General features: G+C 33.3%; 1 protein-coding gene across 7 annotated transcripts; it reads right to left on the reverse strand.

The window, feature by feature from the left end:
• Positions 1–138: 138 nt before the first annotated feature.
• Positions 139–5,838, reverse strand: LOC111308527 (potassium transporter 11-like). 7 transcript variants are annotated; one of them, XM_022906891.2, is made up of 9 exons: positions 5,599–5,819; positions 4,833–5,198; positions 4,188–4,413; positions 3,689–3,934; positions 2,576–2,626; positions 2,196–2,456; positions 1,922–2,089; positions 1,495–1,749; positions 139–1,211 (listed from the first exon to the last, which is right to left on the reverse strand). In XM_022906891.2, exons 2-9 carry the CDS (start codon positions 4,965–4,967, stop codon positions 199–201), a joined length of 2,355 nt encoding a protein of 784 aa, XP_022762626.1. In that variant the 5' UTR covers positions 4,968–5,198; positions 5,599–5,819; the 3' UTR covers positions 139–198. The 7 variants fall into 7 exon arrangements, with proteins under 7 accessions (XP_022762626.1, XP_022762625.1, XP_089599819.1 ...); XM_022906890.2 differs by having other exon boundaries at positions 4,833–5,187; positions 5,599–5,794; XM_089743693.1 differs by having other exon boundaries at positions 4,833–5,187; positions 5,535–5,703.
• Between the last annotated feature and the right edge of the window lie 5,218 nt (positions 5,839–11,056).

Here is an 11,056-nt window from a genome sequence, read left to right on the forward strand (position 1 = left end):
CTGCATAAAAGTGTTAATTTGGTTTGTCATTTGTCAGTGTAGCGAGCTCAGCAGACGAGAATTTGGTGCCAGCCTCTGACAACTGAGCAACCGCAGATAAGAAACATGTATCGATCGATGGCTTGAGTAGAAAGAATAGAAAATAGAAAGTAACCCACTCTTAATTCAGTATTTATTTGTGATATTAGCAAAGAAACCTTATACATAAAAAATCTGTCCTACGTTCAACAGACTCTCATGAGGAACATTAAAAATCACACTATTTTCCCTACAAATCTTCCTAAGAAATGCATATATGTAATCAATAGCTACTTTCTTGTAAAATTTTGCATCCCTTCTTGCTCTCACCACTGTGTTTCCCAGAATGTGCACCACCCCAGCATCCCTACAGCTATTCAAAAATTCTAACTCATCAGTCTCAGTCTGGCTACTTACTTGCCCAGACGATCCAACAGGCACAATTGAATCCACAGATGAAATTGTGGTATCAATATTGGAGAAAGTCGCGTGGCCATTATTATTCAACAGATCATCTCTTGACCGCTCAGTTTGCTGGCCATACAAGCTATATTCATCTGAATCTGAGCACCCTTCCATCATTGACTCAAGCCGGACAAACAAGAACAGGCTATCAAACAGCTTTTTCTCAAAATCATCATCTTTCTTATGAAGGTCCTTGTAGCCATACCTTGCAACACAACGAAACATGTGGAAATTCTTCGGTCCAATCCGCTTTACAAGGAACCTTTCTTCTTCCGGAACAGTGTAGACAGGAAGGTACTTCACACAGACGAAAACAACAACGGAATGGATGGCAGGTAGGTTAGTGATGAAGTGGGAAAATATGCGAGGCACGCCGCTTGCTAGCTCAGTGTACACTAGTCCAATTCCAGGAACCCTGACTAGTCCTAAACTAGGGCCAAGCCCAAGAATCCATGCCATTGAAACCTTACCATGCATCTCAAACTCATATCGCTTCACTGTACCATAATGCCAAACATACATGATGAGCAGAAAGGCTGCTGCGATAACAAGGGGAACCCACCCACCTTGATCAACCTTGAAGAGTACAGCAGAAAAGTATGTGCACTCTACAACCAAGGACAAGCCAGTGAATAGAAGGACAAGAATCCAATGACAGCGCCAGACCAAAATCATGATTAAAGTCATAAGTAATGTGGTTACCAACATTACGATCACAACAGCTGTCCCTGCAGTAACATAAATAATGATGAAATTGAGTGCAGCCTTTTTCTCAAGTACAAGGTATAATGACTGAAATGGTACCATGAGTTGACACAAGATCCTAAAGGCTATAAATATATTTTGCAAAACAATAAATGTTTCTATAAATTACAAAAACCCTCTCTGCTGACACACATGAAGAAAATTTTCCACTCCAAATCTTGTACGACTTGGACATATTTTGGAATGTAATGTTTCCAACTGGACAAATTTTCACCAGAACAGAAGATGTATTAAGTATAAACTTACCATAAGCATTTCCAATTTGGCTTTGGTTCTTGAATCCAGCAGTAACAGCAATGCAAAGGACCATAAGGATCCAATTAATATCAGGAACGTATATCTGGCCAAGGAACTTCTTTGACGTATGTACAACCTTCACTCGTGGAAAACAACCAAGTGCAAGGGCTTGCTTGATAATTGAAAATGTTGCAGATATGGTGGCCTGACTTGCAACTATAGCAGCAGCAGTAGCAATAACAAAAACAGGCCAATATATGCTATCTGCATGATAACAAATAATTAGAATCTAAAAATCGAGACTTACCACATTAAATGGGACAACCAAGTAACAGCAGTGAAGGAGAAGCTGGCACTTGTACAGGAGTAAGGCTACAATAAAATCATTACATATCAGACAGGATTAAATAACCTTAAAATAGATATAAGAACAAACCTGGGATAGAGCGATAAAATACATCGACCACATGGTCCCTGTTATTCATGAGGTAGGCAGCTTGTCCAGAATATGCCAGGAGAAGGCAAGGAAATACAACTAAAGTAAAAGCAATCTGCACAGCTGAAACTGGAAAATGGGCTAGATCTGCAAAAAGTGCCTCAGTACCTGTAATGATTCATTAGTCATCAAAATCATGTCACCAGTTTCAGTGCAAGTCTAGCGAACTTTTTAAATAAAATAATTGAGATATCAAAATTGATAGTAAGTTTACCTGTGATACTAAGCATAATACCCCCAAGGGAGGTCCATCCTTCTTTCCCTCCCCTCTTAAAATATCGGTATATGTATATAGGTGAAAATGCTTTCAAAACACTGCTGTCATATTTGCAAATATTAAATATGCCAATGCCTCCAATTAGAAGAAACCAAAGAAGCACAATTGGGGCAAAGAGCCAGCTAACTCTATCTGTACCATAGTGTTGCATGCTAAATAAACCTACCAATATCAGAACAGCAACAACCACCACAACATCTGCATAACGGAAAAAGAAAATAAGAAGGCCCTACACAAAGGTGGCTAAACATTATAGAAAGTGTTCCAATACGAGGCTGCAAAGAATGAATAATGTCTAAGGAAGAGTACGAAGATACCATTGTTCATGTGTGGGTGGTCTACTTTGATGCCCCCGGCTGCTGAAAGAACTGCCAAAGATAGCAAAATCACTTCAGGAAGGAGTAAATGAAGTGTACAGACATTAGCATATCAATAAAATATTACACAATTTCCATTAATAAGCAAAATTGGTAAGGTTTAATAATGATAAAAAAACCACTGGCAATAAATGGTAAAGGCTCTGTCATCTCAATCAGATGGTCAATGAAAGCTGGAATATATACTTTTTCTCAGCTTTAATAGGTGTGGTAGCTTCACTGAGAAAGTCTTCCAAGTGTCTGGATTTGACCATAGTTATAGATGCAAATGTTTCCAAGTTTGATGGAAAAACAGCAATTTTCAAGAATTATGATAGGGAACAGTGAGGATGAGTTTAGAAGGTGTCTGCCCAATTTCCTGGTTCTCTATGAACAACTTAGTCATGCCAAATGTATATATGGTCACCAAATAATTATCAGTTATGAATATAGGACTCCTTCATTACCTTTTTGCAATCTGCATTTATGCAAAAGATTTTATTAGAATATGAACTATCCTTCAATTTTAAATACAATCCTATTTTATGAGCACACTGAAAAGGGACTCCAAGTCATTCTCCCTCCACCAAATGTTCATATGCATCCTTCACAAAAGTACACACATTCTGAGTACAAGGTTTTAAATATCAACCATGATGAAGTCATTGACTGACTGAAATTTTGAAATATATTTCTTCCATCTATTCTCTAATTGTTTCCACTAAAGAGTAATAAATCAAGTGGATAAGTAAATTTTCAGCCAATGAGTTGGATCATTGGACATCTTAATTTAGATTTCAGAGATGGGAAGATCTTCATAATACCAATAAAGAATAATTGAATGGCTAAAATAATAGGTAACTAAAAGTCTGAAATACTGTTGACCTTGTGATAAGAACAAGGTCAAAAAATAAGCATACATTACTCAAATACCTGTATTTATGTAAATGTCATATTCTTTCTAATTACACTTGAGCATAAACAAAGAGGTAGAAGCTAACAAAGAGTGGTCAGGCAGCTTGATCCTTTTATCCAGTCCTTGGAGGTCTAGCTGAAGGAACATAAGCAAAATACCTGATATTGCTGGAGTGAGTATTCCATCACCAATGACCATGCATGTACCAACCAGGACAAGAATAAGAAGCGCATTCTTCCTGGATGCATATCTCTCCAACCATCTCTTTGTTTTAGCAGCAAATGATTTTTCATGAAATGTAGAACGACTATAAGTTGTTAGCTCCTCATCAGTCCTGTGTTGATTAGGAATGGTTTTTATTTTTGCATGTCTACAAAGCAATGAATATAGAGCAAATGTTCCACCTGCATGACAAATAGGATGATTGTGATTCTAATGGTGCCTCATGAAAAAGAATAAGACACGTATCAACATTTAAAGATAGGTAAACGATAGTAATGTTAGTAATTATTAGAGTGGACTTGGATTAAAAATAAAATAATTAGTCAAGCCTGTGGTTCCGCATCCTGCAATACATTAAGAAGTATTTTCTTCACAAATTCATGTGTCAGATTAATGTATAACATAAGTAATCCTCATTCACAAATATCAGCTCACCTTGACCATTGTCATTTGCTTTACACACAATAAACACATACTTGAGGAGCGGGATAAGAGTAAGGGAGTATATAATCAATGAAAGAGCTCCAACAACATCTTCTGGATCTTCAATTTTACCGGGAAATGTATTGTAGAAAACATACAAGGGAGAAGTGCCCAAGTCACCATAAACCACTCCAAGACTTTGGAATGCAAGCCGCAGAAGCAATAATGCAGAGGATTTCTATAGGAATTGATACTGTATCAGAAACTACAACTGATCCAAATAACAAAAGAACTATAATATCATCAAGATCCATTTATTTTATCAAAAACGGGTTTCATACGCGCTATACTGCATTTATCTCAAATCACACAATCACTTCAATGCAAAGCAGACTGATAGCACTATCAACAGAATGCAAGCCTGAAGCCAAATTATACCCTAATATCCAAACGATGAAACAGAGGCAGAGAAATATTTAAGGAAGTCCATGACTGTTGGAAATTTCAATTTGATGCAAAGAAAGGGTTTTAAATCAGCTCCCCTAATAAGGTAATGTTTCATTAGCATGTATCAAGAGGTACTTTATTTCAATTAACTATAAAAGAAAGACTTAAAGAGAGAGGAACTCAAAATGGAAAATAACAATTGAAGCATACCTTCTCCCTGTACATGTTTCTAAGCCGCCCAGCCTCCTCATCCATTGGCTGATCAAGTTTCTGATCCAAAACCCACATGCTTCCCTTGTTGTTGTCACTATCTTCAGCAATCTCAACTCTTGAAGCCATTTCCATACTGAATCAATATATAATTCTCTAGCTATCACTAAGTACTTAAAACTTTCTCAGCATCCGCTAGATTGACGCCCACAGAAGTCAACTTCAAAATCTCAAATCGTATCAATTTTATTTTACAGGAACTGAGTCCTATGTCCTAACCCAATTGTTCAAATCTAATATTTACTTGAAATCCGTGCGCAAGCCAACCGAGAATTGGAAACCACCAACAAAAATCCTGAATATGAACTAAAACCAGAAACTTTTAATTCCCATATATTAAAAAAAAGAAAAAAAAGACAAGCCAGAAATGAAGAAACACTTGATAAAAAAGCGCCTCAATCAAATAAGGAAAGACCAGCTCTAGAGATAGCTCATTAACGTAATCAAGCAAAAAAAGAAAACATAAATGAATGGTGTAAAACCAGACAAAGATACTTGACATTCATCACTGCAAAAAAAAAAAAAAAAAAAACTTCCAAAGGTGGGGTCAAGCCAAACATCCACCACAGAATCATCCACCAACACCACCAACAACAACAACAAACCAAACCCACAGTAAAAATCTTTAACAAACATACGTACCACCCTTGAACCAAAATAAAACACCACTGAGTTTGAGATGAACAAAAACCCAAGTCTGTTTTACCTTGAACAGCTCTAACACGGACACAGAGAATCTGTTTCTTCAAGGTTGTCAGTTTACTGTTATTTCGTACAGTCACAAATATCTAGTTAACGGCCAAAACTCTTCGAAAGCTTTTTTAGAGAGAGAGAAGACTTAAAGGAGAGAACAAAAGTTGGTCTTGATTTGATTTTTGTTTTTTGTTTTTTTTCTTTTTACTACTAAATACTATTATTCTGCCTAACACTAAGATCTTTATTGATTGATTAAAATTTTATATGGTAATTATCTTTTTATTTTTTTTTTAATGTTTGCACGGGAAGTTATTAGTTCTGTTTCTAACAAATGTTGGTATGTGATGTGTCACATTCATGGGGTTTCCCTTTACAATTGTTTTTTTTTTTTTTCCAATTATATATGTTTGGATGAGGGAAAGGGTTAAGTTTGGGAGTTGGAATTTTAAGAAAATGGTGTGTTGAACGCTATTTCTGTATAATTGCAATCATTTTGGTATATTTAGATGCTAATGGCTTTATTTATTGCATCTTTATTAATCTATATGGGAGTTGGGGTTTTAACTTTTTAATTGGGTTTTCATTCAATCTTCCTAAGTTAAATATTTGATAATAAAACCATTGACTAGTAATAACTAATTAGGTTTGCATTAATGAAATATTTAAATTTACATGTCAATTACTATTACGTAGTAGCTATTTTTTATGGGTATTAAAAAATAAAAAAAAGCTAAAATTTGAAGAGAATTGAGATAAAAAATTTGTAAATACAAGAGATGGAATGTCCATCTTACAAAAATCAATTTCTTAAAAAAACCGATAAATTATATGGATTAAGTCTAAAATTCAAATATATAAATAAGTTATTATTTTAAAATTTGCTCAAATTAACCCATAAAATAAATTTTAGCTGAAAACGTGGGTTTCGAAGGCATTCGGTTTATATTGGTGCAGCGTCACAGTAAAAAAAAAAAGAAAAGTAAAAACAGTAGAAAAATTTTTTGGGAAGAAGAATCAGAATCTCTGAATTAATTAGGTCGCAAAGGTTAAGAGGATGGGGGAACGTGTTATGATTGTGCTACTCTATGCTCCAGTAACATGGAAAAGGAAAAGAAAAAAACTTATTACTCGTCAAACTCAATGGCGGCTGATTAGCCAAGGAAATATCTTATCAGCATCCAATTCCAATCCGCTGATAATGATTCTCCCTCAACCTACTCTAAATATATATATATATATATATGCTTTATGAATTTGAATTGTACTATTTATACGCTAAAGTGAAATTGATAACCAAAAATAAATTTAGTCAAGCGATCAACGTCACTCGTAAAAAATAAAAAAAAACAAAATTAAAAAAAAAAAAGTCATCTAAGACTTGATAATTTATATATATGCACGAGAGTATGCAGGCTTACACACGTCTTCATCTGTAAAACGTACGTACAAAAAAAAATCCAACAAGTTAGATTAAAACCACCAAATGCCGCGGGTTGAACAATAAATAAATGGTTGCAAATTTTTTAAAATAAAAAATATTAATAATAGTATATAATTTTTTTGTAATAACTTTAGTCACTTGCTAAGGGTATATATTAACATGGATGGCGACATTATTAAATGATAATTGCCCCGTTGCTCTCTCCCTTTTATTTTTTGTCCCACTGAATGATTGTGCCAATAAATGGATAATTTCATAAGTTAATTAATATACAAATTGTGCTTTTAGTATAAATATATAATATTAATTTAAATTATTAATTACTGCATTATAAAAATTGAATTAACACAATTTAAATATATATAATTTTAACGAATTAACACCCGACACTTTCTTTACGTTAAACATTAGACTCATCATTTTTGGATTTTTTTACATATGCCAAATTAAAATAGTACTAGTGGTTGTAATTTGTAAATGTCCTGTCAACGTTAGCATTTACCATATAAAATTTCAAAGCAATTTATAATAATATATATATAATTAAAATCAGAATGTAAAAACTTTGTGTGGATTCAAAATACATTTTAAAAAAATAAAAGGCGTTTTAGACGAGAATTTGGCAAATTATATTGGTTCCTTTTTATAGAAAATCATTTCAACCCACTTTCATGCACATATAATTACCAAAGCTAAAATGAAAAATAAAAGCAATGAGATTCAAACCTATTTTAGGAATTAGCAGGATGATGTATATGCTAAAGCGGTTTGCTTGTTTATGCGTACGTGACTTGTGCTTTTGTTTCGTTCTTGCTTTGTTGCTTTTTTTTTTTTTTTGGTTTTGGTATCGATATTCATATATAATGTGTTGTGAATTTTGCAAGTGATCATGTGCCTCGGGTTCTTTTGGCAGAGTGCCTAAACACTTCCGCTAAAGAAACTAAAAGATCATTGAATGGGAATATAATACAGTATATGCCACTAAACAAATGTCCTATTTATTTATAAAATATTGTTTTCTAGAATTTTTTGGATTTTGGGGACCAAAAGGGTCAATTTTGGGTAGCTGGCGGCTGGCGATGGATTGTGAGACAGTAATTGGGGAAAGCCAGCTGGTTTACTGGCTGTGGGGCTAGTGGTCCTCCTCCACTTTCTCATGCATCACCTGCTTCAATTTCTACGCTGTTAATGATCATTGTGATTAAACTTTGAAAACTTTTTTTGAGTAATAATTAATTAACTATGGTGGAAATTGGCTTTACCAGTAATCTTTTCCAAATTATTTAAGTGGCAAATTTGCTTTCTTGCAAGATAATCATGAGATCCAACATAATAACAGGATTAATATGTTCATATATCAATACTATATTCGCAAAACATATAAGCTATTAAATTTGAACATCACATTATTGCATAATGACAGATACCTCATACCATCTGGTCTGATCATCAGTTTTTGGTGGTTGGTTGTTGCTACCCTTCGCAAACATATATATCGGCTTATCCATTATATAAATATATAAAAATAAATATATATTTGTTCCTTTAATTGTTTCAACCATAGCTGCACCATCTCAAGAATTGCCACGTATATATAACCAACAATTATATACTGTGACATATATAATTAATTTAACAATAACTAGATAATGTATTAATCAAATTAATTAAGGTTGTAAAATATAGGAGCAAATTGACCTAATTATGTAATTAATTAATGACATGACATTAATCCCTGTAATTAAACTCATGAGGATTCATAGGAGAAATATAATGTGATGTGTCAAAAAAACATAGGTCCTTTTTCTCTAATTTGGCCGCATACACGTGTTTCTCATGTCCTAATAATGTAATTACGCCGGCCCCCAAAAGGATGGAAAGCAAAATGTGAGTAGGACTTTGCTTAACATATAGGCATTTCTAACTTGAAAGCTAAATAGTTCTCAATACTAATTTATGCAAATGATAGCAAATTATAGAGTCAGAGTGGTACAAAGTTGCAATGTCCCCACTCTAACACTATATTCATATAATGAAAAAAATAAAAACATGACATAATTGGGTGTGCTTCTTGCCCCTCTCTTTTTATATTATATTTTTATTTAACTAATTTTCTCTTAATTATTACTAAAATGCATGGGTTTACTTTTCATTAATATATATATATATATATTTATATATGATCTCATGAGCATGTTGCATCTGGAAGGAACCACATGGACAATGGTCATGCGACATCATGTTCACAGCCATGTTTTTCATCTCGTATGCACATGCGCATAATGCATGCATACATATATTATTTTTATTTCTAATTATAATCACGAAAAATTTACACTACAAACTTTGATTAGAAAATACAGTGCAAAGTGATTGATTTCTTTTTAATTTGCTTGTAATGTTAGCACTTTGCATGCATAGAAGAGCTTTAACTGAAAAGTTTAGCTTTGATGCGCAGTTCTCTTATTTCAAACAGAAATGTAGATATATAATAATGTAATGATCAGAAATGAAAAAGAGTTTACATTATATATATATATATATATATATATTACGCACTGTAGGGAAAATTTAAAAGCAATAATAATATTGGCAACTGTGTCATTTAATCATGATTTAGATTATACAATCACAATTTGCGATAATAATTAAGTGTCAAGTGCATCCCAAAAGTAAGAAGCTTAAAGAAGATTATGTTAGATAGCAATAGAATATTGTAACCCACGCACATCTTTAATTAATGTCCACACACACAGCTTGCATCTATTTGCTGATGTATATATGGTTATATATATATATTGGTGTTAGCTGGAGAAAACGACCAGTCCTCCAGAGAATAGCAGTCTAAGCCGTCCGGTGGTCATGTTCATGCCAAGCATAGGCCCCATGATTATCCTGGCTCTTCATTTATTTCTTTCCACAACTCATCAGATAATAATACTCTACCACGATATTAGTTTGGGCGCCACCAGCACTTAATATGTTCAAAGAAGCTGGACTCCTTTCAGTTATGTTCTTAAATTATATTATTTCAAGCAACCTCTCTCTCTCTCTCTCTCTCTCTCTCTCTCTCTCTATATATATATATATATATATATATATATATATATATATATATATATATATATACACACACACACACATACACACACGCATGTAGGTGTGATCTTAAATTAAAGAAATCATATCTTCAAGCTTTAATGAATGAAGGAAAAGATCAGTGGATATTGAAAAAAGAATATCATGAAACGAAAATGAGGATAACGGAGATAACAACAGGCCGTAAAGGAGAAAGTCATCCCCAGATGGTATTTTTAACGAGGCCCTGCATATATAGTTTGGAGATGTGTGCAATTGCTATCGCCAGAGGCTATTTATATAAAGTTGAAAGGTTACAAGAAAACTTTCGTCTGCAGGAGGTTTTTGACATTTCTGTTCAGCAAATTTCAATTAATTATACGTTTGATGAAGTGGAAATTTTGTGGACAATGAAAAACGGAGGTTGGATGAGGTTGAATATTGGTCTGAGGAGTTTGTTTTCCTGATCGATACAGAAATACCTCGATTACTTGCTTTGTTGTATTTGCATGTCCTTCATACTGTGCTATCATTCAAAAGCCAAAATGGATGACCTTTTGATCAACCAAATGGTGTTTTCCATTTTTTGCAGTAAAATTCTACATGACTAATACTCAACCATGAAATTAAAAAAATTCTACATAAGAGTTTCGTCTTTTGAAAGTCATAAACCATGAAAATAGACATTAAGAAAATTTTAAAATAGATGAAAAGGAGAGGACCATGGTTCCATTGCTTTATAAGATGGGTTGACCATAGCTTGAAATTAAATATAATTCATGTTTATGGCGCCCTTCCATCTGTTCTATGGTTTAATTTAAATGGTTATTTTTTTTTCCTAAATCTTATATTTCTTTTATACCAAAAAAAAAAAGACATTATCAATAAAATCTTATAATTTAACAAACAAAATTAATAAAGTAACATATATTTAATTTTTTTGAATTTT

This window comes from Durio zibethinus, chromosome 2 (genome assembly GCF_047325235.1).
Source record: "Durio zibethinus cultivar Kanyao isolate XHJ-2024 chromosome 2, ASM4732523v1, whole genome shotgun sequence".
Classification (NCBI taxonomy): Eukaryota; Viridiplantae; Streptophyta; class Magnoliopsida; order Malvales; family Malvaceae; genus Durio; species Durio zibethinus.

Bases quoted from the DNA above. Each gene is read 5' to 3' on its own strand.
- LOC111308527 (XM_022906891.2), bottom strand. From the start codon at position 4,967: ATGGAAATGGCTTCAAGAGTTGAGATTGCTGAAGATAGTGACAACAAC. The intron at 2,627-3,688 runs GTATTTTGCTTA...TATCTTTGGCAG, and splicing joins ACTCACTCCAGCAATATCAG to TTCTTTCAGCAGCCGGGGGC. The intron at 2,457-2,575 runs GTATCTTCGTAC...TCCGTTATGCAG, and splicing joins CCACCCACACATGAACAATG to ATGTTGTGGTGGTTGTTGCT.